The sequence below is a fragment of the Eucyclogobius newberryi genome, unplaced genomic scaffold (assembly GCF_026437365.1).
Source record: "Eucyclogobius newberryi isolate DKJ021-1_F unplaced genomic scaffold, fEucNew1.0.hap1 SCAF_19, whole genome shotgun sequence".
NCBI classification, from domain to species: Eukaryota; Metazoa; Chordata; class Actinopteri; order Gobiiformes; family Gobiidae; genus Eucyclogobius; species Eucyclogobius newberryi.
In genome coordinates, this window is record NW_027315823.1 from 18,772,589 (window position 1) to 18,799,795 (window position 27,207).

General features: G+C 39.4%; 3 protein-coding genes across 8 annotated transcripts in view; 1 reads left to right on the forward strand and 2 right to left on the reverse strand.

Annotated features, from left to right (window-relative positions):
• Positions 1-2,499: 2,499 nt before the first annotated feature.
• Positions 2,500-5,732, forward strand: cfap92 (cilia and flagella associated protein 92 (putative)). The gene is made up of 8 exons (XM_072452301.1): positions 2,500-2,602; positions 2,729-2,913; positions 2,983-3,794; positions 3,893-4,087; positions 4,766-5,036; positions 5,112-5,273; positions 5,382-5,513; positions 5,589-5,732. The coding sequence occupies exons 1-8, from the start codon at positions 2,563-2,565 to the stop codon at positions 5,730-5,732; spliced, it is 1,941 nt and encodes a 646-aa protein (XP_072308402.1). The 5' UTR covers positions 2,500-2,562.
• A 363-nt stretch (positions 5,733-6,095) lies between these two features.
• acad9 (acyl-CoA dehydrogenase family, member 9) lies at positions 6,096-14,118 on the reverse strand. Its single transcript, XM_072452023.1, has 18 exons — positions 13,856-14,118; positions 12,990-13,083; positions 12,800-12,901; positions 12,608-12,714; positions 12,415-12,515; positions 12,007-12,085; positions 11,764-11,935; positions 11,571-11,644; positions 11,412-11,487; positions 11,059-11,129; positions 10,871-10,990; positions 10,651-10,779; positions 10,199-10,278; positions 9,945-10,071; positions 9,527-9,604; positions 8,853-8,981; positions 6,812-6,884; positions 6,096-6,646 (listed from the first exon to the last, which is right to left on the reverse strand). The coding sequence occupies exons 1-18, from the start codon at positions 14,030-14,032 to the stop codon at positions 6,546-6,548; spliced, it is 1,890 nt and encodes a 629-aa protein (XP_072308124.1). The 5' UTR covers positions 14,033-14,118; the 3' UTR covers positions 6,096-6,545.
• Positions 14,119-16,422: 2,304 nt separating this feature from the next.
• iqsec1b (IQ motif and Sec7 domain ArfGEF 1b) overlaps positions 16,423-27,207 on the reverse strand; it is a 137,781-nt gene continuing 126,996 nt past the window's right edge. For 5 of the 6 annotated variants that reach the window (XM_072452030.1, XM_072452031.1, XM_072452032.1 and 2 more), the window contains 10 exons: positions 26,328-26,450; positions 25,464-25,630; positions 23,992-24,131; positions 23,614-23,643; positions 23,303-23,428; positions 23,118-23,217; positions 22,660-22,821; positions 22,408-22,584; positions 21,000-21,049; positions 16,423-20,358 (listed from right to left, as the gene is read on the reverse strand). In XM_072452030.1, the coding sequence (XP_072308131.1) occupies positions 19,867-20,358; positions 21,000-21,049; positions 22,408-22,584; positions 22,660-22,821; positions 23,118-23,217; positions 23,303-23,428; positions 23,614-23,643; positions 23,992-24,131; positions 25,464-25,630; positions 26,328-26,450 (1,567 nt within the window). In that variant the 3' untranslated portion in view covers positions 16,423-19,866. The remainder of the gene's footprint in view (positions 20,359-20,999; positions 21,050-22,407; positions 22,585-22,659; positions 22,822-23,117; positions 23,218-23,302; positions 23,429-23,613; positions 23,644-23,991; positions 24,132-25,463; positions 25,631-26,327; positions 26,451-27,207) is intronic. The other variant, XM_072452033.1, reaches the window with a different exon arrangement.

Sequence of the window (27,207 nt, forward strand, 5' to 3'; positions counted from 1 at the left end):
TCTGTCTCTCCTCTGTCTCTCCTCTGTCTCTCCTCTTTCCCTCCTCTGTCCCTCCTCTGTCCCTCCTCTGTCTCTCTTCTGTCTCTCTTCTGTCTCTCCTCTGTCTCTCCTCTGTCTCTCCTCTGTCTCTCCTCTATATCTCCTCTATATCTCCTCTATATCTCCTCTTTCCCTCCTCTGTCCATCCTCTGTCTCTCTTCTGTCTCTCTTCTGTCTCTCTTCTGTCTCTCTTCTGTCTCTCCTCTGTCTCTCCTCTGTCTCTCCTCTGTCTCTCCTCTGTCTCTCCTCTGTCTCTCCTCTATCTCTCCTCTATCTCTCCTCTGTCTCTCCTCTATCTCTCCTCTTTCCCTCCTCTGTCCCTCCTCTGTCTCTCCTCTGTCTCTCCTCTGTCTCTCTTCTGTCTCTCTTCTGTCTCTCCTCTGTCTCTCCTCTGTCTCTCCTCTGTCTCTCCTCTATATCTCCTCTTTCCCTCTTCTGTCTCTCTTCTGTCTCTCTTCTGTCTCTCTTCTGTCTCTCTTCTGTCTCTCTTCTGTCTCTCCTCTGTCTCTCCTCTGTCTCTCCTCTGTCTCTCCTCTGTCTCTCCTCTGTCTCTCCTCTGTCCCTCCTCTGTCCCTCCTCTGTCCCTCCTCTGTCTCTCTTCTGCCTCTCTTCTGTCTCTCTTCTGTCTCTCCTTTGTCTCTCTTCTGTCTCTCTCCTGTCTCTCCCCTGTCTCTCCCTTGTCTCTCCTCTGTCTCTCCTCTGTCCTTCCTCTGTCCCATTGCATGTGCTTCTGTCCTGGTTCTCCCCTTTTTGAATCTAACTTGCTCTGCTACTGACCTGTCGTGTGACAAGCATAATGCGAAATCACGTTGCTGTCGTGTTGTACGTCTTCTGTAGTTGTATTTCCTCAACGTATGTGTTTTACACGACAACGTAAAAAAAACAAGAGAACAAGAGAGAGAAAGATAGATAATGAGAGAGGGACAGAGAGAGGAAAAAAAAGCCCCTGTTATGCCCCTCATATATGAAAAAAATATGTGTGCATTCGATTCTTTTCTACTTTGATCTCATGGGCTTTGAAGAGAATGAAACCCGTGGTGGTAAAAGTGATCGCAAGTGGCTTTCTCTCCTTTCTTTTTTACGGTATAGCGTAAAACACATACTTTGAATACGTACAACTACAGTAGCTGGCGGTAAATGCACCTTTTCAGTTGGCTGTCAACTGCCATTAAAAGTAACACAACCACAACAACAACAACAACAACAACATCAACATCTGCGCTGTCCCAGAGGCTGTGGGGGTTACTGTTTTTTTTTATCAGAAAAAGTTTGAGAATGTCTGGTTTAAGTTGACATTTGTGATGTTAATGATAATGAACTGTGTAGCTTTGTCCTCTATCTGATCAAAATGATGGCGTTTAAGCCTTCTTCTGAATCAGTAGAAAAAGGGGAAGATGCTATAGACCCTGAAGCTGACATTTCAGACGATTTCTTTCCTCTTAATGAGCGAAATTCTGAGGACGACAATACTTATTGTATTACATGGACTATTTACATTGCTCTCGCATGTCCACCAGGTAAGATCATCATTCAGAGTTAAACATTCTACTTTGACATTCAACTTTCACCTCAGTCATGAAAACCTGCCCATTTTCAGAGGAGGGTGAGATCTCCAAACTCAACAAGAGAGGAAGTAGAAAAGCCCACCCTGACCAAGGCTGCTACCACATTGAGTATAAGTTGTTGCCAAACACAAAGGCTGTTCAGCTGGACCTTTTGTTATTTGGATCTGTGGCAAAGCTATACAAAGTGAATGGATCTGAGGTAAACATGACCTGAATCAGGGGGGTTCCATTTATAAAATATACATTAACCTCCACAAATATTATTTAACTTAGTCATGTTGTTTCAAGATATAACTGTTAATCAATCCCATACCACAAACATTATAAACAAAATGTGTAAGAAACTAATGTGAATCCAGTGTCCTTGTAATTGACCTGAAATAAGACTAATAACATGTGCTTGTTTGGAACAGATGCTAAACACTTGGACAGAAGAAGGTCAAACATGGGTCGGATGGAGCCAGGATTTCAATGTTGAAGTCAACAAGGCAATGGCCATTAACCTACTGCACCATGAGATCACTGTCCACTTATGGAACCATAAGGACAAGCTGTTCAGCAAGGCACGCTTTCAGAGGCGGAGGCCACTGAAACCGGTCCAGAATCTGACTGATGACACAGAGATGTGTGGTGAGCTCACATTTCTAGTGTACACTGTAATATTTTCACCACTGAGCATACATTTGATTTGCTCTAGGTGGTGTGAAGTCCATGGTTACAGAAATTAGATCTTTGTGTCGAAAGACATCTTCCTCGAGGCAACCCATTCATTCTTCTTCAAAGCTGGAACTAAAAGGTATGTCAACTGTCATTGTCAGTGTCAATTGATTCACCATGTTACATCTTTAATATTAATTTCAAAAGTTGACATGTTCTCAAATCACATTTCAAAGATAAGAACATAACACTACTTAAAACGGCAACAAACAGTGAATATGACCCAGCTCCTGAAGATAGTATGGAATCATTTCAGCTCAGCCCAAAAGGCTTTTTGGCAGGTGAGTCATTATTATTATTATTTATTTAATTTAAACTCGAAAACCAGTAGGACTATATATTTGTGATTTTCCCCAACAAAAATAGATAAAATGCAATATATATATATATATATATATATCCACCAGGTGAACAGTATTTGACGAACTGGGCTTTGGTTGGTCTCTGTGGGGTTAATGAGTGTATGATCCAAATCTCCCTTGATAGACCTTTGTTGTCAGACCAATTAAAAGCTGAACTCAACCCGTTGGCCATCACTATTTGTTCAGTCACCTCAATGCCTTCTACACCTGTGCCTTTTCATGTCCTAGAGGTAAGTTTTCCACAGCTTTTGCACACAGCATGTTCCATATTTTCATATTTCTTCTCCTGTTTTCCTTAGGAGACGTGCATGCCTGTATATTGCCAGTATAACTTCTTCAACCTCAATAAGCACAAGACAAAATATGAAAAGCATGGCAAAAAAATATGGTTCAGAGATGTCAACATAATCTTCACTGGCTTGTTGAATCCACTAGAACTCCACGAGTTTCTGTCAGGACCACCGATGACGATAGAGATTCATGACCGGGACAGGAAGCGAGATGATAAAACCCCAGTAGGGTTCAGCTGTGGTTTCAGTGGTATTTCCAGTGGCTCAACTTCAAAACGGAAGAAAGAAGATTTTAATTATCATGGTGTTGCAAGCCTTAACCTTTACAAGCTGCTACTTGGCACAACAAATTTAAAAGTGTGTCTACCAATCAAAAGCTGTACATCACCTCTGAACATGGACACAGCTCGAGATCTTTCAGTTCAACCTGGCCATTACATTAATGCAAATTCAGAACTCAAAGTAAGGATTAAACTGGCTTGCCCTCTTAACTTTTCAAAGGATGGAAGCAAAAAAGGCTTGTTTGAAGCTGTATTTGGGCGTGTCATTTATATTTTTGACCATAATAACGTTGCGGTGATGGACAAGCTTAGACAAGAGATTTTGAGGAGCAATGCAGACGTTTTTGGGTTTGACTCACGTGTGCTGGAACACACAGAAAATGCTTTATCAAACTACACGACCTTTTATAAACACAGCCAGAGCCCAGATCTGGATTATGTTACAGGATTCCATTTGGTAGATAAGAGGACACAAATCGTCGTCGCTGAAGGCCTCAGACACAAGGCAGTGAGGAGACTCTGCGAATCCGTTTCTATGAAGTAAGCACATGAGCACCATCTTGCTCTAACACTTTTCAGCTGCTCGTCTGAAGAGTGTTTGGATTCCATTGAGTTTTCTCTGTTTGTGATGGTTTCAGGCTAAGTGGGTGTAAGGAGGAGCAGGTGATAGTACACTACAATGCAAACCTGGCTTTCTCCAAACGCATTTATGACACACTCAATCTCAGCCTGATGCCGATCATTCTCCCAGAGTCAATGGAGATCATCATGATGAAGCCACTGGTCTATATTAGGAGCATCGTTCCCCCGTTGTTTTTGCAAGGTTTATTAAGGTATTTAAAGCTCTATGATGCAAAGTCTACAAGTCATAGTGTTGATTGTGCGCTGTAGCCTCATTCCTCCAGCCACAAAACAAGGAAGGGCATCTGTTTAACTCAGATTATATACATATTTACTTAATTTATATCCACTTGAAACAAAAACTGGTGCAAAGTTCAGCCTTTTCTCTGTCAGAATAAACAAGAGTTACATGTATATACATTTTTTCCACAATAGTTTCAGAAAGCACTGCCATTATTCAAACCCAAAGACATGTCAGTTGAAAGAACGTTAAGCAATAGGATTAATATTGCATGTTTGTGGAGCCAATTCCTATCAAATAACGATGAGGTTCAGCATTTGTGAATCACGAGTTTGGATATTTCTTTCAAAAAACGTAGATCTTCCAGAGAGCTATACAGGCCCCTACTCACCATCTGAAACCATTACAACCTGTTAGAAGCTTGCAATTTCAAAGTATTCTTGTTTAATGACAGATAAAGCAGTTACCTGAAAGTAAAAGAGCAGTAGAGAAGGTTTCTTAATTTTTGCAGCGTTCAGTGGTCCAGATGGGAGTGATGTTTGTTTAAAATGTCAGCATAATGGATGATGGACGGCTAGCGGTGTGAGAAAATGTCCTGCCCAAAGCCATTACAACTGCCTTAAATAATGATGTCATGTATTATTCCCAGGCTAAAACAGCTCTGCCAGGTGAGGTCCCTCAAAGACGCCGTGCAGTACAATCTCTTTCCCTCAGCAGAAATGATTCAAAGCTTGAGCACACAATTCAAAAAACCTACACAACAGTGGAAACAAGTCCTTATAATGGACCAGAGCGGTGAGCAGACCCCTGTTCCTGTTCAAAATCAACCCACAAGTCAAATAACAGATACAAAAGAAAATAGTCACCTTGATATCAGCAAACAACATGGCATATCCAGAAAACCCAAGGACTTTATACAGGTATGTGATCTTTTATAGAAACAGTTACTAAGTACACATTGACTTTGGAGTGTTGAATACAATTACAATCTGCAGGAGAATATAAAGGAGGTGCAGGAGGACAGTGCTCGTCTGCAGAAGCCAGTGAATACTTTAAGGTTAAAGGCACCTGATGACAAGCCGGCACACAACTACAGCATCCAGACTTTTAATACAAATGAACTCAACAAACAATGGCTTGAGCGACAAATGGCAAAGGTCAGTCAGTGAGTTTAACTGAAGAAAATGACGCTGTAACTGACATGAAAGCACGGTATGTGTGATGTTCTCAAAGCAGATATATATTATAATTTCCTCTTTGCCCAGTTGCCTGGTCGAAGGTTCACTTACCGTCAAGAGTACTGGAGTGCCACTGTGAAACCAGGAGAGTACACTCTGACCACCGCAACCAAAGATCGTCCTCCAGAGCCGTCTGAGGTGTTCACACTCAAAGAACAGGTGATGTATCAAATGTCCCTTCCACTTAAAAAAAACAAACCAAATATTCTTATGAGATAAATCCTCCTTTTGCAGGTGCTTGAGGCTCCAAAGCCTGCTTACAGATATTTTGCTCCTCTTGACTTTTGGGACATAAGCAGGCCTAAAGTCCAACTCAAAACCCCAGATCAGTTAAGAAAGGCGAGTATCACAGACATTTTAAGCATGTGTTTCTCATAGCACAATACCAGGCCAGTTTGTTAAACTACATAATTCATTTGATTAGTATTTATTTTGGAAATTGTGCACACTTTTTAAAACAATCTGCTTAATACTTATTTATACATTTGTTCTGACACATGTAATTACATTTATTATTTCATGGTTTTGTTTTCAACCCTGCAGTCTGGACCTCATCTGTCTGTGATCAGCAACTCTGGAGATGCCGTAAAAGACAGCTCTGCTCTGGCCCCGGGGCCCTGGAATGACTGTAGTCTGAAAAAAAGGAACAATGCCATTCCCAGACACAGCACTGAGTTTCACAAGTACCATTACATGTAAGTATAAGTTAACAAATGATCAGTGAGCCACAAATGTATACCATTTCCATTGTGTTTTGACGTTTAATCTTTTACAGGAGATTTGACAAGAAATCATCATTTCTACACAGGCGAGGATCTCCGCCTCTGACAGAGAGAGAGAGAGATGGCCCTTTATAATTGTACAGAAAAACCCATTACTGAAGCAATTGATTCAACAACAGAAACTGGGAATTAGAATAATAAGGAGCACTTAGTTAGACATCTTACATTTATGCATTATATACAGACACAAAAATGTGAAACACAGCAATGCTATAGTTCACAATGTATAATGTATCAAAGAAGTATCATCTTCTTGCAGGAAGGATATACATTTTAACTAGGACACCTGAGCTCAGATTGGTTTGTTAATCAAATCAAATGCCCATTCCTACAAAGTTATTTAGTACACAAGCCTATTCAAGAGCATTTCATTTAAAGTGTTGTTATTTGAACAATATATGACAGAAGATCAGAACGTTCTTTCTAGAGGATGAGAGCAGATGTAAGATCTGTTGTCCAAAACCTGTTTTGCAATCTTCTTGATGTTGGCGTCATTGTTCTCCGGAGAGTCTGGAATGGGGGGGAAAGTAAGTAGTCAAATTTACCAGCACCATACGAGGAAACTCAATTGTATTTCAGCAACAACAAAAAACACACAAAAAGGGAACACGAATTTTGGTTGGGTGATTTTGTCCAAAGATTCTGTTCTCAATTACAATTCTAACATGTACTTACGCTTTTGTAACTGAGTCATCAAGTAATTGTTCTTAAAGTACACCTCAGTGCAGAATGTGTTTGCGAGCAGCACCTAGAAACAAAAAGTAACTATTTAGAGGCTACATATGAGGGACGGAGGGTAAAATCTGATGCAGGTGTTGTTGATACCAAGGGAAATGTGCCCTTATGTTTGAGCTTCAGATTTACTGGACATTGTCTTCTCTTAAAGAACAGTCATGTTCATGAGAGAACAAAGCATTGCTCATAAATATTGTAAACTTATACATGTGGTGTTTGCTTCATTTATGCCTGAAGTCAGATGCAGCTTCAAAAAGGAAATCCGCATAAATTCAAACATTGATTTTCCCCCTTCTTATTGCATATTTGGTTTGCTCTGCTTCAGGGTCCTGATTATAAACAGAACTGCACCACAGACACAGTTCTGTTTAGACTCAGCCATGTGGCACTTTTATAAAGAAAATGTCATAGTGGCCTTTTTGTAGTTTACATTTGGCTAAAATGTTGGTTTGGTTTGCTTTGGAATAATTTCAATGTTCCTATTGAATGTCCTTTACCAATTGATATTAACATTATTTTTCAAAGAATCAGCTTCATATTTTAGAACAAATCAGTTCACTTATATCAAATACTTGTAATAGAGAAGTAGCATGACATGGTCTGAAGTAGGAATTCTACGTTGTAATATTGTCAGCTGCGAGCTTCAGTAATAAACCATAGCACGTAAAGAGGATCATAAAAGAGCATGTTGCTTTGATTGATATCAGAAGCCAAACTCCTTGTGTGCTTTTTATTAGGGCACATAAAACTATTCATTTTAATTATGATGTGAGCTGTTGGTCTGGCAAATCAGACATAATACGACCCTCAAAGCTAGATCTGTCTTATTAGGTATTTGTTTGGAGACAAAGTGCTGGCTTTTAATCGTTTAGTCTCACTTGGTCGTATTCATTTTCTGACCAAAAAGACAGAACAGATACATCAGGCTGACTGATTTATAATACAAATAACATACAATTGGTTTATTTAGAGACATTAAAGGTAAAACCATTATTAATAATTCATAGTAATAATAATAAATTATTTCTCAGTTTTATTTCTCAACATTTAAACGTGAAAACAACATGTGTCATTATTATTTAATTAATCACCTTGCATCCACTGATTATATAGGACACTAACTTCTAAGGCAATTTTTCAAAATCCCCTTTTCTCCCCTTTAAAAGGCGGCATGTACGATTTTCCGGCGATTTGAGAACGCAGGCGAAAGTGCGCATGCGCACTCCCCTGTGCGGACTGATACAACACACACGTGCGTTTGTTTATTAGCGCAACGGAGCGCATCGCATCTCTCGTCTCCCGTAGATTTCTGTCCACTTCTGAGTCAGCTCGAACTGTCTTTCTCCGTCTTCATTTTGCCCCGTACACTGAGGGAACTATATTATGATAGATCCATGCGCTTAGGCATGCGGAAACGTGGGGACGAACCGCACGCGGCTGCAGGTGAGCGGTAGGTGCGTTTTATGATTGATACGTGGCAGGACACACACCAAACTTCACAATCTTGTAGAGGATTTGGTTGAAACCTTTCTTACATTTATTTAAACTACAGAAGAGGATTTTCCCTTTCACCTGCAGTGTCTCTTACTTGTGATGATGCAGATTTATATTAATGCAGCAATATCCCAATATACTGTATATGTAGTATATATTTTTAGATAAAAGCAGATAAAACTGTAAAAATGTATAATCATTGTGTGCAACTAATGATCCGCTTGTCTCCATGGAGATGTTGCTTTCCTAAAAATATTACAGGGTGTGGTATTTAAATTACTCACAGTAGAAGGCATGTTGTTCAATGCATATTTGTGTGATAACACCCATGAATAAATAAATGCCATATAAATAAGTCCTAATATGATGGAACATAACAGGCAAAGAAGTGACATCGCCATGACAAACAGAAAAGTTAGATCGTGCACCTTTAGCATTGTTAACAGGAAGCTGAAGGGGAACAGTTCTTATATATTCTGGGAAGTACCTCGTGGTCATGGTTGCGCAGTCCAATGCTGATGGAGCGACTGGTTCTGGAGAGGACGGCTGTCATGGCATACAGGTTAATAAGCACATCTGCCACTCTCTTCAGGGCGAGCTGTTCGTCCACTATGGTCTGCCAACACAAACAGAATCTAATCTTATGTTCACCCTTTAGACACCTTCCATCTGCTACTGTGCAGACGGTCCCACTCTTCCACGTCTCACGTTTGTGTTTCACTGATCACATTAACACACTGAAAACACTGCACCAATCTGTTTTGAGTGAAGTGTCTGGTAGTCCTGCCTTTGCTAACCCGGTGTTAAGCATTTCTTTTAGTTTTATTGAACTGTGCTATTCACAGATGTAGAGCACAATGTATTAAAGCCCTCTGAGGACGCTTCCCAAGTTTTGATTTACGTCATACAGGAAGTCTGGAACACTGACCCCTTTCCAAAAGGTTTACAGTTTCTTTGGAAAATGTTGGACTCCAAAAGTGCAGCAAACTCAGGAGGGGAAAAGGGCCGGAGGGAGGGAGAGGCCGTCATATCCCGCAGGCGCAGTCACTTCAGGAACAGACTGGAACATGCGAGTGAACGGACATCAACGACGTTATAGAGATGTCCGTCCAGCTATTTGATACCTTTGGGTTTTGTTGAAAGGAAATGGAAAACAAATACCTTCCCATATCTGTACAGCAGAGTCTCCACTGTCGACCCAAAAAGAGACACATTCTGCTCAAACTTCTTTGCACTGTCCTAAAACAAGAAATATAATATATGCAAGTTATTGGTATGGTCAGTATAAAACTTTGCATATCATAGTAAATAATGGCAAAGTAAAACTGATTAAGAATGAATATATACTACAGGTGGATGTGTTTTGTCCCAAGAATCCTATTCCTTTTTAATATGTTTCCAGTTTCAACTTTTACAACATAAGAGTCTCTAATAATAACACCGTAACATTGGGCTTTGTGTTTGGTATCCCATACATATATTGAAAGTATGAACAAAGTATAAACAACATAACAACATCTAGATCCAATAATGCATTACAAATGTATGAAACAGACTAGTCATGTCTGAGTAGACTTACTGCTAAACTGGGATGCACCACACCATCTTTCCCAGTCAGTCCATGGTCTGCACTGCCACCAAGAGCAGTCCTCAGTTTCTGGCCTGCCATTCCTAAAGCAAGTCCTATGTTTCCTTTTTTCATTTCTCTAAAAGCATAAACAAAACATTTGTCTTTAGAAAAATAAAATAGAAACCCACTTATCTTAAGCACAAATTTAATGCACTTTAATATCAAAGTAAATAAGAATTAGAGTATATTTCCAATAGTCTTACTTGACTTTCCCTGTAAGGATTTTTCCAGCGTATTGCATCCCAGTGAGAGCGATGTACATCCTCAGGATCTCGTTTGTCCCCTGACAACACAATATAATATAACAGCAGAGTCAAAGAGGAAGTGTCCTCTTATGTTAGCCACACAAGCTTCGCCCCCTGCTGGCCTAGTCTAGGAATGCGTGTAGTCCAACATGAGATGTTATTTTTACACAGATGCAATTTGAAGGGCAATTGATTTGACTCATCAATAACACAAAATCATTACTATCATGTTAAATTTTAAACAAACTTAAAGCCATAGTTTTTTTTAAAAGTAAGAAAATCAAATTTCCAAACTTTTTGAGCTTCATAATGCACCCTTAACATAATTGTATGTATTTTGCATTGAGGATATGACTTGCATTGCATTGCAATGTGGAAAATAAACTGTCCAAATAAACATTGGAGAATACCTCAAAAATGGGCAGGATGCGGCAGTCTCTGACGTAACGCTCAAACGGGTAGTTCTTGGTGTAACCCAGACCCCCAAAGACCTGCAGAGCTTCACTGACACAAATCCAGCCTCCCTCTGAACTGAAGATCTGCATACACATGGTACATACACATAGTAGACGATGTAATGTGGCGAAAATGAAACAGGAAATTCCACTTGCGGGTTGTTCCTAGACTCACCTTCACAATTGCAGCTTCAACAGAACAATCAGGAAGTCCCGGTTTGTCCATCATCCCTGCTGTAAGATACGCCATGCTCTCCATTACGAAAGCATTCATGGCCATCAGAGCAAACTTCTCCTGCAACAATAAACACACATTGAAGAGCTTTGTGTGTACAACAATGCCATTTCTTACAGATGTGGTACCTGGATCATTCCAAATTCACTTAGGCTCTTGTTGAACTGCTTCCGAGAGGCAGCATACTCAGACGTGAGTTCTGTTTAAGACAGACAGGATATTCATATATATGTATTTGCATGATTCCTGCTGTACTAGAAAATACATGACAACTGTGATTAAGTGCAGTGAGAACATCAGCCACTCCTTTAAACAACCAGCCTGTACATTGTCATCCAAAACCTCTCAATTTTAAGGGTGTTTTCCATCCAAAGTTAAATCTGATTGAAAGTGTCGGAATGAATGTTTTAGAAGGGCCCCATAAGACAATATTCCCACTATTTCATCAATAGTTGTGTGTCGAGTGTGATGGCTTTGATACCTATGAGTTTCTTGATCATTCCAGCTGATGAACTGCCCATACTGAACCTTCCAGAATTCAGGATATTCATAGCGATCTGAGATAACATTAAATCAGTGTGTTTATCATTTGGTTTTGAACCTTTAGGGGCCAAACACAAATAACAATGTGTAAAAGTACCTTGAATCCACCTCCTACTTCTCCAATGACATTTTCTATTGGCACCGGAACATTGTCAAAGGCAACTTCACATGCTACAAAATGCAAAAGAAATCATAAATATTAGAAAATACAGATTTGTACATAATTTACACTGCAGATGCATCAAGAGCAGACTAAGATCAGTGAGGATTCCTGGCTTAAACTGGCTTACTGTTAGAGCCTCGAATGCCCAGTTTATCTTCAGGTTTTCCACTGGTGATGCCCCCATAGGCTCTCTCCACTATAAAAGCAGATATCTTATCCTTCTTCGCTCCATTTTCCTCTACCACTGTGCGTGCAAACACCGTCATGATGTCTGCAAACCCTCCGTTAGAAATCCATATCTGACAAAAGGGTAAACATTAGAGTTGAGAACAGACCATGGTCAGTGCAACAGTGCTCATGCAGAACACACCTTAGAGCCATTGAGCAGATAATGTGTACCATCTTCTGACAGCGTGGCTCGTGTCTGAATCGAGGCGGCGTCACTTCCACTAAAACCAAAATACATTGAAACTTAGTTTTAATCGACACCGAGTGGTTTAATGACTGAAAAAATGTTGCACACTTAAAACACATTCAAATTTGCACTGATGATTGTAATAGACTAATAACTAGTCATTTCTTCACAGCTACTTGGATGAGTGGCAAAACATCTTAATCTTTTTGTCCAGTTAATAGAATTAGATTTTCTTTTACTATGGAACCTAGCACAGACGGCAAGCTTAACACATTTTGGTTGAACATGCTTTTAGTTTGATCAGTTTAGAATTCCTCTAAACACATGACTTGTACCTTTGTAAATTTCTGAAAAATATTTTACCTTCCAGGCTCAGTAAGACAGAACGCTGCAACGTGTTCTCCCGTGGCCAGTTTGGGCAAATACTTTTGTTTCTGTTCTTCATTTCCAGCTATGAGGATCCCCTATTCACATATTAAAAGTAAGCAATGTGATTTGATTACATTTTTTTTTAATTTCAGAATCAGATTCTAGTCTAGTATGATGACTATTTTACCTTGAGACCAATGGCTTGATGTGCAGCCAGTGTGACAGCGATAGAGCAATCTAAAGCCGTGACCTCAGCTAGTCGAGCGTACATTGTGTTAGACAGTTCAAGACCACCTAAGGAGGACAACAACAACAAATGACATTCATTCTGCAATCATCATTAGATTCTATGCAAATAGTGATGAAGAGTACTTCTCACCATACTCTTCAGGAATTTGCATCCCAAACAGGCCCAGCTCCTTGAGTCCATTAAGTGTTTCAGGGGGGATTTTGGCTTCTCTGTCAATCTTCGCAGAATCCACTGTTGAGTTGATGCATGAAAACATTTTGTAGGATTAGGTTGTATGCAAAGCTTGAAACTACTTAAAATAAGAAATCCTTGTACATACCTTCTTCAGTAAAGAATTTCTCTACTGGTGCAACAAGCTGATTGATCTCTTCTACTTCATCATTAGAGATTTCTGGATAAGGGAAAACTTCATTCTGCAGAGCAAAAAAATGTTTAAACGATATCAAGCACCTTTCCGGCTATGAATCACACAGATACTGGGTTAAGACAGCAGAAGAAAGCAGGTCAGGTGGCAGGATGATATGCGAATCAATGTAGTAACTAGAAAAGTTGTTGGATGAACAAAAGTAAAAGTAAGAAATAATGCCTCAGTGTTTCTGACTTCAATAGCACAACACATTTTTATATTCATATTCTTTCCACATAAAATTCTGTGTAATATAACGGATACATATAAGAATATATATTAAGCCGTCTCTTTTTAACAGTATAGTTCCTTTATATGTTTAGGACAATACACTGGGCACATTTACATGGTCAGTTGAGGATATGTAGAGCATTTCAGAAAACAAAGTATACTGAATTTCAAAATAACAAGCAAAAACATTAGTTTACCACATTAATTTTTTCTTGTCAAAACCAGCACAGGTGGGAACAAAGAAATCAGATAACTAGACAAATCAGATGATGTTTAAAATTCTGATAATCCAGAAACTAGACAAAGTGTAGATTTTTGGTCTGGATGTAAATATAGTCACTGTGCAACTAAATGTGTGATTCTGTAATGTATAGTAAAGGTTGTTTTTAACTAATTCTTTTTTTTTTAATACATTTACAGCCACCGATCAAATGCCATGAATTATAATATGAAGAGTAACACCAGTACAACCAATATATTTATGCGTACAACAAAATTACTGGATGTTCACTTTTTCTGTTTCGCTTCCAAGTCCTGCAGTGTCTTACCTTATTGACTTGTCCCATAAACAGGTCCTTTGCGTAAGCGAGGTTTGGTGAATGGGATCTGAAGGACCTTCGCTGTTGTTGAAGCAGAGCCACTTGTTTACCCGCATGACTGACGAGAAAACTTTTCCCTGCTTGTTTCACAGACTTGGATAAAAGACTGATCCTGTTCACATTCATTATTATTCTGACAGAAGCCACCCCAAAGTGTAAACAAGTTGCCGGGAGCCTGTGCACCTTTCACCTCTTTCTGTCGCAGAAGAATGACGTAGGGTTTATGTTCACAGTTATTCGTATTTTCCGAGGTCAATTATATAACGTGGTTTAACACTTGTTTTGTAATACAATTGGGATTTTACTTTGATTCTTATTTATCAGTTCCTTTTCAAACATAACATATGTTTGTTAAGTTTAAATAGATCCGTCACGTTTTCAACACTGAATAAACTCTAAACAGCTAAAAAGAAAGAAAAATAGCTATTGACTTTTACAATAACTTTCAAAGAAAAATTGATATGTATCACATAGGATGTATATATTTTATTGACGGCTCTTTCGTAACACGTGTAAATATTTCCGACAACATAAAACGCATCATAGCAGTAGCATAACAGTACCTCTTAACAAACACTAGATGGTGCTAAAAGCACTCTATATCATACAGACCATTTTACAATAGTTTACAATAGTTCATTGCTCTCACAGAGAAAAAAATTGGCCTATTATTTCGCTTTTATTTAAAATCTGACTACTACTACTACTACTACTACTACTACTACTACTACTACTACTACTACCACTACAACTACTACTACTACTACTAGCAGTGACGTGCGGTGAGGTTCAGGGCTAGTGAGGCACCAACTCTTTCAGTCAGATTTACAAACGCGAATGAACCCAAAAGATTCATTCCTTAAACAGGTCGTTCTGGACCAAAAAGAGGAGAAGCTGCAGGAGACTTGCATTCATTGCTATACAGTCCAACTAGATCTGCCCTTAGTCTCACAAAGTCAAAAAACCTTGCATATTTTGACAGGCTCTGCAGTTTTGTGTCATCAAAATGTTGGAACATTTCACAACATTTTGTGCAATCCACTAAAGTTTAAACCTAATATTGTCCGGATTCTACATATAAAAATAATAATGAAGAAGATAAGAGAAATGTCCACACACAAGCACCTGTCCACACACAAGCACCTGTCCACACACGGCCGGGCTCAGGAGCACCCTCTTCCATGAGGCACATGTACTGATGCCTCGCTGAGTGAACTTTTACTGCGGTTTTATAATGAATCTGTGAGCCTAAAACACATTTCAGAAATACATTTCATACATTATTTTCATATGGAAGCACAGAGCTCATCGTCAGGGTGTTTTATTGTTATAAACTGAGGGAGAGAGCGACACATCATTTGCATTGCACCAGCTCAGTTTGTGTGTGTGCTCCAGAGGCAGAGCAGTGCTGCCTCCTCTCTATATCTGAATGGCAAACATGTGAACATTTTGACATTCTTATTTGACAAAATATTGTTCAATATTGGATTCAAACGGAAAGGGGGTTTATAATACATACCAGATGACAAAATATTAATATTTTTTCTTCCCCCCCCCAAGATTGACAGGTGAGGCACTGCCTCCCCTGCCTCCCCTGAATGCACGTCACTGACTACTACTACTACTACCACTGGGCCAGACCACAGATCAATTAATATAACCAACATCATATGATCTCTCTATGTGGAGTCTGCATGTTCTCTCCGTGTTACCATGGATTATCTCCTGGTTCTCCGGCCTCCCACCGCCCAAATGCATGCAGGTCAATTGGCAACTGTAAAATGGTTGTTTGTGTGTCTATTTCTCTGTGTTAACCCTGCGACGAGTACCCCACCTAAGGCCCAAAGTCATTGGGATAGGCTCCAGTCACTGGGATAGGCACCAGAGGGGAACAAGCGGTAGAAAGTGAATGAATAACAAAATATAGAAAAGTCCTACTATGCAAAAATTCTGATTGTAGCTTGGATACAGACAGGATGATATTTATCTCCAACACATCCTGGGTCTCCTCCCAGCCTTGATGACGTCTGCCAGAGGATGTGGGCCCCATCATCCCCCCAGTTTAAAGCTGTCAGCTATTTTTAGCTCCAGCAGCTCAAGGGCCAGACAAACGCAGCAGCCAGGGTAAACTGTCAGTCAGACCACCTGCTACAGTCGGGCAGCCAGCCAAGCACTTTTACTGAGCAAGGGCTGAATTAAAAAATTGTGCACTGCTGCTTTGCCCTTCATTATCTCAGAAAAACATCCACAGGCTCTATGCATTCCTCTAGAGTTGAGAGAGGAACATAGCAATGCAGTTTAGGTTGATTTAGGTTTTGGGTTTCACGCCCTGTTAGAGCGGTGCTTTATGGCATGCACATAAAAGAATGAAAGACATAGAAATTAGGCTTCAGTTCATATTAAACATTAATAGCTGGAAAAAACTATATCAGGCTACTTGGTATATGATGTATGCTGCAGAAAATGCCTTCATTAAAGAGTGCTTTGTGCAGAAATAACAGAGGCGTGACCAGACATATAACTTTATATTTTATTTTGTGTTCTCAACATTGTCACAGTACTAGTTTTACATCAATAGGGTTTTGTCTACATTAGAAACAGAATGCATAATAAAATATCTGCACTCGCCCCTCCCCTTTGACTTTAACTGTGAGCAGGTTGTTGTAGAGTTGTTCCGATGATATTTCAGAGATTGAGAATAGCAGTGATGATTATGTCAAATATCAAAGGGGAGCTGAATGCACATTCAATGCAACTGCACACATTGAGTAGTAATATAATCATTATAATAATAAATTACACATATTTACATATATTTTTCCCACCCAACATTTGAAAGCCCTCTTTACATATGTCCACATGGATTTGTATTTACAATAATACTGTACATTGGAGGCGTAATGCATGCTGGAGAATAGCACAATTTTGAAATGAAAAAATAAAAATAGAGGGTCAGGCCAGATGTTTTCTAAGTGTAAACAAGCATTGCTGAAGGTTTAGGATAGAAATGCCCCCACGTGGTAGAATAATAACAGTAAAAGAAAAAGACAAACAAGAAAATACAATAGGCATCAATGGCATGCAACAAGCACCTCACATGGACTCTAGTGGTGTGAAAATATATGAGATCTTGTTGACTATGCCGATATAAAGTACAGGTTTGAATAACAATTAGAAATGGACAAAATCATACTCTCCTAAACAATATTTTGTTTACCATCTTCTCAGGTCAACTTCACAATTGTCGTCTCAAGGTATCTCACATAAGTCCTTTATGTTATGTCAAACCAAATTGAAAATCACTAAATGTTTGTAGAATGATGATAATTGTTTGGGGACTACATTTAAAATACCCAAATACAGTCTGTAATGATACGATTGCTCAATAGCCCATTGTAAACATAATGTGTCGGTCACAAAAGTCACACAAAAGTACCAGTCAACCACAAGGTAAGGCTATGAGCCACTATGTGAAACAGTGCTAATATATAGTGTACTATATTAGATTACTGAGGAAGAAAATAACGTTTTCATAATAGCCAATTTAATACTGATTTGGACTTGTTCATTGAGAATAGCCTCAGAAGGAAGCGCTAACTAAGGGTCAAGACGCTTTAAATCCATGTGGACACTTCACTGAAAAGCAAAAGAGGGAAAACGGATAAAACGAATAAAAAACAGACAACTAACAGAACAAATAAAACATGACAAAATAATAAACGTATATTGCACATACAAAAAAACTCCATCTTATAGTGTTCACGCAGGCTGAATTACACCCAAGTGTGGTGTAAACGCTGGAATCTCCCCAGTCCAGTCTCCAGCATGCACACATTATCAAAATATGTTAAACTGATATTAAAAACTGCCATTTGCAAAGAGTGAAGGGTGCAGCACCATCACCATCACAGTATGATAATTATTGATCTGTCCATTTTTGATGCACAGTGAATCCTGTAGTTCACAAACTCAGCCAGCTGAGACACAGAATTAACTATTTAGTTTACTTATGCTACTACAGTATTGGTGTTTTTCTGCATTGTCCACAGCAAAAGAAAAAAACAATTCCAAAAGTAAAACAATATAGGACAAGCATTTCTAAAGAAAAGTCCCTTAGTAGTTTACTGCTACTTCAAAGCTCAGAATATACCAAGAATACTGTAACTCAAAGGCAATCTCCATCTGCAGTTGACTCCCATTCACACACACAGTAAAACCTTCTGTAACAATACATATGACTACAATCCTGTCATTTTAGATGCAATTTGTTGTCTATAGGATAATAATACTTAATATTAGTTATAAAAAGAAGTCTAAGCACAAATATATATGTAAAGCAATTTCTTGTGACTAAATTATTAAATGCTTGAATAATTGGCACATTGATGCTAACAGAGATATCACAGTGCACTCTGAGCTACGGCTACATTAAATATGTGTACAATCCGGTTAAAGGTTCACACTCATTCTGTATAAACTGTATTTAAAGTTGAGCAAGCCAAAACTACAAAAAGACTGACTCCAGTAAAATTAGTACGGTCGATTGGAAGTACTAAGTGATTTGAGGATATCTCGTAGTGTTTCAAAGGCTGAATGGACAGTCTTCATTTATTTTATTTTTATAAAGAAAAGCAAATGGCAAATTGTTTTATCGTACATTCAGGGAATTGTGGATGAATTAATTACTATTTGGAACATTGTAAAAAAAAAAAAAGGAATATTTTGACTTTGTTTTTCATGTGGCATTGCATCATCTTTAAAAACAGTGTTAAGTGTTACATCAATTTTCTTCATAAAAAACCTACTCCTGAATAGATAAAGTCATATAAGTTAAATTTATTGATCACATTTGTGAAATACAAGTAAAATATTTCTTCATATTACTGAGAGAAAACAGTACTCATGGTCTTGTGCATGCTATAGCAGTAGAGAAGCTTCCTGACTTAACACCTGAAATGGAGATTAAGAGGGTCATGAAAATACAGAGGGAGGCACTGGAACTCATCTCCTCAACTGCCAGTGACGTTCAGTGTCCAACTGTCCAATCACAGCTCAGTCTGAGGCCCTCATGACAGTAAAAAGGAATGGACAACACAAATGGTACTTTGGATGACTGACAGTTTAAGGGCCTATATCATGGAAAGTTGACTTTTTAGAGCTTTTAACCTTTTTACAGTGCTATTGGTACCTCGTATATGTGCCCAAAGTGTTTTTTGATTGATTCCTGCAGTTAGCTAGCTTAGCTTTAACTTGAGTCTCTATCCTTCCCCTCGGACGAGCAGGTGAACAGGACTATACTCACCAGGATGAGTCATCCTGTTTCAGCCCATCCTCCAGGAAGCACTCTGTACCTGTAACATGCCCCCCTCACCCATCCCCCGCGCTCAAGAGGAACTACAGCTATTTAGGCACAGTTAGCTACAAAAGCGACTTCTTTTGTTCCATCGCTGCTGCCGCTGAAATGTACTGCTGGGTACGACCGGTGCACGCCTCTGCCTCTGTTTACACCCCCACCATCTCCACACTTGGGTACGTCACGGGGCGGGTGGGAGCGAATCTCAAACTAAGCCGTCTGTATTTCCGGGTTTATGAGAAGGGTCCAAGCTATGGGTGATATTTTATAACTATTATGTTATGGGTGTTGCACAACACTTATTATTATCAACTATACCCTTAGGTTAGACTACGAAAAGAAAAATAGCATACAGTAATATATGATATTTAAACTTTTTATCTTTTTTATGTATTTGAATAGCCCAATATTAGGCCTCAATGGGAAAACATTTCATTCCATTGACTTAAGTTAAAGAAATACGTGCATGTGTTAATAAATGTTGTACTTTTGTTGTATTGGCACAACAATGGCAAACTATGGTTGCATTTTCTTTTAGCTCGGCCCAGGCTCATTCTTAGTTGTACCAGCTGCTGACTTGGTCCACTCCTCTTTACTGTCTCTGGACTCACACCACTGTGCTGATGCCGCTGTGCTTAGGCTTTGTGCTCCCGGAGCCCTGTGAAGAGCTCGAGGGTGGGCCGTGGTGGTGCGGGTGTGCTTGAAGCCCCCCGTGGCTGTGCTGGCCGTGCGGGTGTGGCGGATGGAACTGGTGGGGCGGGTGCTGCAGGTGTGGCGGCGGGTGGAAGTGGTGGTGGTGATGATAAGGCGGAGGGTTCGGCGTCACATGGCAGAACTGAGCGTGCTGGGGATGCACAGGGGCTGCTGCCTCCGAGTCTCCTCGAGTCGTGTGGTGCAGGTTGACTGGATGTGGGGTGTGCGAGATGAGGGTTGGGTGCGGGCTCTGGGGTGTAGGACTGGGAGACTTCAAACGTCTGGTCCCAAACAGAGATCCCAGCAGGGAGGCAGAGTTGGGGAGCGACTGGCCGCTGTGGCGGGAGGGGCAGTCTCGGCTGGAGGGAGGTCTTCTGCGCATGTGAGGACTGCTAATGATGGACCCCTGCATGAGACAGGACCGTTAGTGCACAGCAGTGGCAAAAGTATCTTTTTATAATAAGTCCATATCTGAAATGACTAGCTCCACTTAATGTGATGTGCTTCAATGATTGAACAGCATCTTTCAAACACATCAGACATTTGGACTGGTTCCTGTTGTTGATGGCGGTCTAAATCAGGTCCAATTTTTTTGGGTTTGAATCCGTCTAGTTAGTTTTAAATTTAATATATTGATTTTCAAATAGTAGTTTTCTTTTATAACAACAAATATTATCTAAACATCACACAAGGAAGTCATGCCATACAGTTCATGCAATAGTGTGAAAAAACTACCACAAAACAAAGTGCCCCCTTTACACAGACATTTTGTGGCGATGTGCAATTAGAAATGAAATACATTAAGGGGTCCAGAATGAAACACAAGATTGAGTTAGTAAAAGACTTTCCCTGGCAACTAGAAGTATACTGTGTGAAAGGGGCACAATAGTCTCCATGCTGGGTTGTCTACATGTTTCGAGTGCATGCACATGCAGTGCCACCCACAACTCTAAAAGCAAGAGAGAGTTGTTCAAACTACAGAGAAAGGCAACATGAGCGTGCATGCTTAAGGTCAATGGTCACCTCGGTATCGACTTTACCACTTACTTCCAGATTGCTGTCTAGAGATCCTGCACTGCTGCGTCTCCCTCGCTTGCCTGTCCAGAACACATCACTTTTTGAATACAAGAAATATATACAGGTCTCTGGGCAGCTACAGGTCTCTGGGCAGCTACAGGTCTCTGGGCAGCTACAGGTCTCTGGGCAGCTACAGGTCTCTGGGCAGCTACAGGTCTCTGGGCAGCTAGCACAAGGCGTGGCTACAAGAACTGTCAGTGCACAAACTGAAGGAAATACTTGAGTTTGGTGACTACTCAAAAGCTGACTGAGTGGTGGAAGGAGAGTTTGCAGAATTACATTTCCTTTTTGGAGCTGCATCAATAGTTTATTCTCTGTGTCTTTACTTGGCTTCCGTCCATACACCAACATGTACAGATGAGTTGGTAAATTGTAATTTCCTCTAGAGAATAATATCAAGAGTGTGTCCCTCCTAATGCAAATACACTGCATAGCAAGCCATTGTCTTTGGTGGATTATTCTCACTCTCTCTGCTCCCCCAAATGCAATTAAGATGTCCCATACAGTGCGTGTTCCTGTTACAGGTCGCGAGTCACTGAAGCCTATCCCACAGGTTTATATATATATATATATATATATATATATATATATATATATATATATATATATATATATATATATATATATATATATATATATATATATATATATATATTAAATGGTAAATGATTCCTGTAGAAGCCTAAACTGAGCCGAGGTCATTCTGTTTGTGTGGGTCTTCCCTGCAAAGTGCACCACTATAACGTCTTACCACAAGACAGTCAAATTGATTGCTGTGACCTACATTTGCCCTGCCTCCTCCCATCGCCAATGATGAAGGATTATAATTACGATTGACTGAAGTATATTACACCTGCACTCATTACAGAACACACCACCATCTTAATCTGTGTGCTTCAGTAGATCCACAGGGAGACCTTTCACAGGGCAGACCTCATTGTGGTAAAAGTGCATAGCATATTCTACAAGCCAGTTTAGACAAAAACAACTGCACTCACTCCTCTTCTCAAGCACAATCAATGAGTAATCACAGACAATTTGAGGTTGACCTGATTATTGACAACAAATATGCATAATAATTATTAATGCGGAATTATCAATATTCATTCTCATTTGACCACAGCCATACCATGCCATGCAAGCTTATCTGTTTGACAACAGACAATAATTAGTAATCAAGATATAAGCAATCACATATGGCTAACAAGTAATTCTCCTGCTCAGTCACTAAAAAACCTCTGATAGTAGCTTCTTGTACAAAAATGTACCCTCTAATCTACAACACGAAGGATGGAAGTAGGAACATAGTGTTGTTCTAAGCTACTTTTGAGCACAGACAAATTTGTCTACTTTATTACCTTCATCTACACCCACATACCTGCATCAGAAAGGTCCCGCAGAGAACTGCTCAGGGCGCTCCTCTTTAGACCTTCCCCTATGGCGTAGCTGTCATCCAAGCTGGCTCGACTTAGATTACCATTTCCTGTGTCTTTTATCAGCCCTGTACCCTGCGACATGCTGACTCTCACCACTCCCTTCTGCTTTTCCAGTTCAGCTGTTAAACAAGACCAATGACAATGACTTACAATCAATTTTGTCTTCACTGTGACAAATATAGATTAATGCTTACATTCTATCCTGTACTTCTCCATCTCCTGCACCTCTGCAATGGACTCCCGCAGATCGTCTGTAAACTTCTTGCGGTCCTGAGGATTTGGAGCATTAAAGTTGATGAGGACTTTGATGTCTGCTCCAGGTATGGCTGACGTTAAACGCACTCCATTGGGGTAATCTGAATAAAAATAAAATCATAATTTTATTAATTATACCAGACAATAAAAAAACACAAAACCTAAAATGAATTGGTCACACCAAGAATGTATATTTGTTGCCTAAAACCAGACCAAGGCTGGACCAAAAGAATAGCAAAGCAATACCACCAAAAGCTATACAAACCATGAACAAATTACGGGTAAACAAGGACTAAAACAGGACTAAATTAGAAATAAATAAGAAGCCAAAAACCAAAATGCAAGAAGAGTAACCATGGCAATGAATATAGTTCCCAGACTGAGTTCTTATACTTACACTGATTCTCAAAGAGCATCACTTGCATGCCATAGAGTGAAAACGACTGACGAAAGCTGTAAGTCACTGAGTTTTTCTTTTTCTGAAAGATCTTGGTAACCTGTGAACAAAGAGAAGAGAACTGCCTTTGAGATACATTTCAACGTGGCCGATGCTGCATGATGGAATAAGAATGTCATCCATACCACCAGCAGATCGTTGAAGAGAAAAATCTCTCTTTGATGCACGCCCAGTTTCTGTGGTTTGTTGGGATCGGGAACTTCAAAGAGTCTGCAGTAGCACACCAGCCTGCGATGGGGCAGTGAGAGGACCTACAGCAGATGAAATACAGCCATCTATTTAGAACTGCCAGCAAAAAATACCACTGACAATACAGTTTAGTAATTTGATGCATGGATTGTGAAAAGATATATATAAGCGATGTATATATATAATAAAAAAAATCCCATAACAAAATGTATTTACAGAATATGAATATACAGTAATCAATACTTACACAACCAAGTCCATGGTGTAATGACCCAATCTAAATGATAAAAACATGCATTAGTAGAATTGAATGTTTTGCTCGACAATAATGTAAGTGGAAGTTACATCTGACTAACATTAGAGTGACAGTAATTTCCACATGCAACTTTACAGTTATAATTTGCTCTCATGAATGGGAAAATTGGAATGGACAATGTTTAAAGCATAATAACTCTATGAACAAATGACAGTGACAGTGTGCAAATAGACCTTGGATTGTAAGTGCTGTTTTATTAATGAATGTGTCATTGCCCGCTACACATGAGAAATTGGCTGTGCACACAATCTGCTCCTGAGTGCATTAAAAGATCGCAGCTGTCTGGCCCAGGGGCACATTGAAACATACCGGCTTTTTCCCAACTATGAGTTTCTCCACCTTCTGAACCTGAGACACATGATCCTCGTTCGTCTTTAGCTCTCGTTTCCTGATGCGCTCATAGATTCCGACCAGCATTTCACGGGGGATGTCCTCTCCATCATCCACTCCTGTCAATGCACAAAATGGCAGGGTTTAATCAGCGTTTTAACTTGTAACGAAACCAAAAACTACAGTAAGTCCCAATAATTCTCAGGTTACTATTGAGTTTGGGAAACATTCAGTCCCCTATGCTCATGTTCACACAGCAGCAGTGGATGATAGTGTGTTAACTATTGGCAGATGTGTGTAGAACATATTTAATTAAAAGACAGACGTTTGAGCACTGTAAACCATGCATATAAAACTGTGATGCAAAAAAAAACTCCAACCTGAACAATTAAACTACATTTTAACCGAAGTGTTTCTGAATTTGTATTATTCACTAATAAAGAATACTATGTTTGGAGCAACTATGTCAGTAATTATCTTGTGGAGCAATAAATTATGTCTGAGCATGAATGAATGTTTCCCCACAAATATAGTGTTTTACATGTCCTTTTGTTCCCAAAAAGGTTCCTGGCCTGTGCATGTGGTAATAAAGAGTCTGTCCCTAACAAGGAGCTAAAAAGTCCACAATCCTTAGTTTGTATTCTATGTAAATGCACATAAAATGGTGCCTGGAACAAAAAAAAATTCCTACAATGCAAATACCCCTGTGAGTTACAGACGCTGGGTGCATCTTAACAGCAGATATTAACTAAGTAAAAAAGTTACAAAAGAGAAAAGTTACTAAATATATAATTGTCGATAATGATTTTTATTCTTATACATGAGAATAAAAGTGATGCTCAGTGAAAACATCAGACAGACAAAAGCCACAAAAAGGTCAATTATAAACATTAAATGCCAAGTGACGGGTTTTCAGATTTGACAATACTTTGCTAGCTCTATAACAGCATTGTTGGTTCTAAAGGTAACACTGTATTTACAATGTTCTTAATTCAGTGTACCTCATTAAGTAACATGTAACGATGTATAACTCTACCCCTCTAACCACAACCCCTTAAAACCATGTAATTACATATTACTAGATGTTGTTAAGTGCTGTTATATGTTTTTGTAAAATAAACAGTGACAGATTTTAATAAAGCCATGCCCGAAAGCTCTTACTTTCTCCTTGTCCTTAATACTATTTTTAATTACACTCATATGAGCCAAGAAATTAGTTAACCAAAACCCCTGCTAATACCCACATAATCCACAGAGTGCAACTATAAAAAGTGCTTGGCTTTAGCTATTGAGATTCTTTGACTGTGACGTCCAAAAATAGTGCGATGACAAGGCCATTAATCAAAGCAGCGGGAATGCACAAAAGTCAACTGGAGAAGACTGTTTATCCCCGTGGCTGCTGTGTGTATCTCAATAAGGTGGATAAGGGGACTTAATAAGGTGAAGGGTACCTCGAAGGTTCTTGACAAAGTCCTCTAGTTTCATCTTCCTTTCTGGTTTGACGTTTGGGCTGTACATGTCCGTGTTGAGGAGGATGATAGCAAAGGCCAGGATGAAGATGGTGTCTGGATTTCGGAACTGACGGACCACACCAGGGTTACAAATGCAGTACCGCTGACTGTGAATACATATGAGAAAATGTGAATATTAATTTGTCAATGAAAACAAAAATGCTCATTGGCAAAGATGTCCCTTTAATAATAATAATTTTATATATACACATCCAAAAACCACCAAGACAGAGATGTAATTGTCTCTGATCAAATATAACCACCTGATAAATTGTTGTTACTAATATTGATGACTTTAGGCCTATATACTGGTATACATAATACATTGTTCTTTGTTAGCCACTGAACTGTCACACAATATTGAGTCAGAAAGTGCATCAATAACACAGCTGATCCACTGCTGTGTGCACAGGGCTGCAGGCTGCACTCCATCATTAAAAGGCCTCTGGAATGGTTTGGTTCTTGCCGTAGGAAGCGCATTAAATAACTTTTTACAGTTAAATAAATGAGGGGGCCTCAGGCGGGTTAAAAGAGTGAGGGGTAAATGTGTATATGCAGATCCTTGACTTAAAATATATCTTAAGATGTGGTTCAGAACTGTATGCACTGCTTATATAAGTCATTGGGGCTTTAGTGGATAATGGAAATAATGTATACCTTATGTAAACGGTTGGTGCAAAGGTCAAGTGTAGAACGGCAATTTGATTAAGGAGATAAATGTCAATGCTGATGGAGTTTGATTGCTCTGTAGATTAATCTGGACATGTCTGTAAGGGAAGGTTATGCAGTCAAATATGGCGTTACCTGAAGGCCTCGATGAGCCGCTCCACCTTCTGGGCCTCCCCCTGAACTCGAATGTGAGCCTGGAACTTCCTCAGTGCTTCGTCCAACTCCATCACAGAGAAGTCCATCTCATCCACCACACAGCTAGAGGAACATGGTGGCACACGTATTTTAGTACTATTTCACTTGTGGCATTTATAACCAGCTATTTGGATCTTCCCATATTAAACATAATATGATATCATACAAAATGCAAGAATATCATCACTGTCTTAAACTCTTCAAGTTTATTTAGACTTTATTTTTTCCATTCTCCTATTGATAATTGTTGTACATCGTGTTCTTTTGTTGGTGTCACTGCACTCAAGCTGATTAAACCACTCAACAAATGATCAATCAAGATACTTTGTCTTTTAAAACTTCTGTTCTTAGAGGGTGGTCTTTTTATCACTGAAAATCTTCTTGCGTATAAAGTACTAAATAACTCTGCCCCCCGCCTCTCGTGGAATAGGCCCTCTTCACGCTGGCGCCTGGCTAGTTCCAGTTGCCATAAAAGTGCAGCTCTTCACTTCTCGCTCCATTCATTCTCTGTGGGAATGAGCCAGGTTTTGGTCAAATAAAGATTATCTCACAGCAGAGAGCGAGTTACAGATGGATAATCACTGGCGCATGGTAAGACTTTTATGTACCATGTGCAAATATATCACTGGAGAAACCTTCGTGTTTATAAAAGTACGTGTGTTTGTCTCAAAGCTAAAGGCTAACATACATTACCTTAAATATAAAACAGACAAACTTGATAAAAGTGCAGCGAATGCAAAGTCCAGTGTTTTTGTAAACAGGTTATTCAGTTTGTGGTGTTATTTCAACTTTATTGATTACATTTATTGCATGTCAGTTA

Coding starts and splice junctions, on each gene's coding strand:
- cfap92 (XM_072452301.1), top strand. CDS start 2,563: ATGGAATCATTTCAGCTCAGCCCAAAAGGCTTTTTGGCAG. Junction 5,274..5,381: donor TTGAGCGACAAATGGCAAAG/GTCAGTCAGTGA, acceptor CTCTTTGCCCAG/TTGCCTGGTCGAAGGTTCAC. Junction 5,514..5,588: donor TGTTCACACTCAAAGAACAG/GTGATGTATCAA, acceptor CTCCTTTTGCAG/GTGCTTGAGGCTCCAAAGCC.
- acad9 (XM_072452023.1), bottom strand. CDS start 14,032: ATGAATGTGAACAGGATCAGTCTTTTATCCAAGTCTGTGAAACAAGCA. Junction 12,715..12,799: donor GCAAATTCCTGAAGAGTATG/GTGAGAAGTACT, acceptor TGTCCTCCTTAG/GTGGTCTTGAACTGTCTAAC. Junction 11,936..12,006: donor ATCTGCTCAATGGCTCTAAG/GTGTGTTCTGCA, acceptor CCCTTTTGTCAG/ATATGGATTTCTAACGGAGG.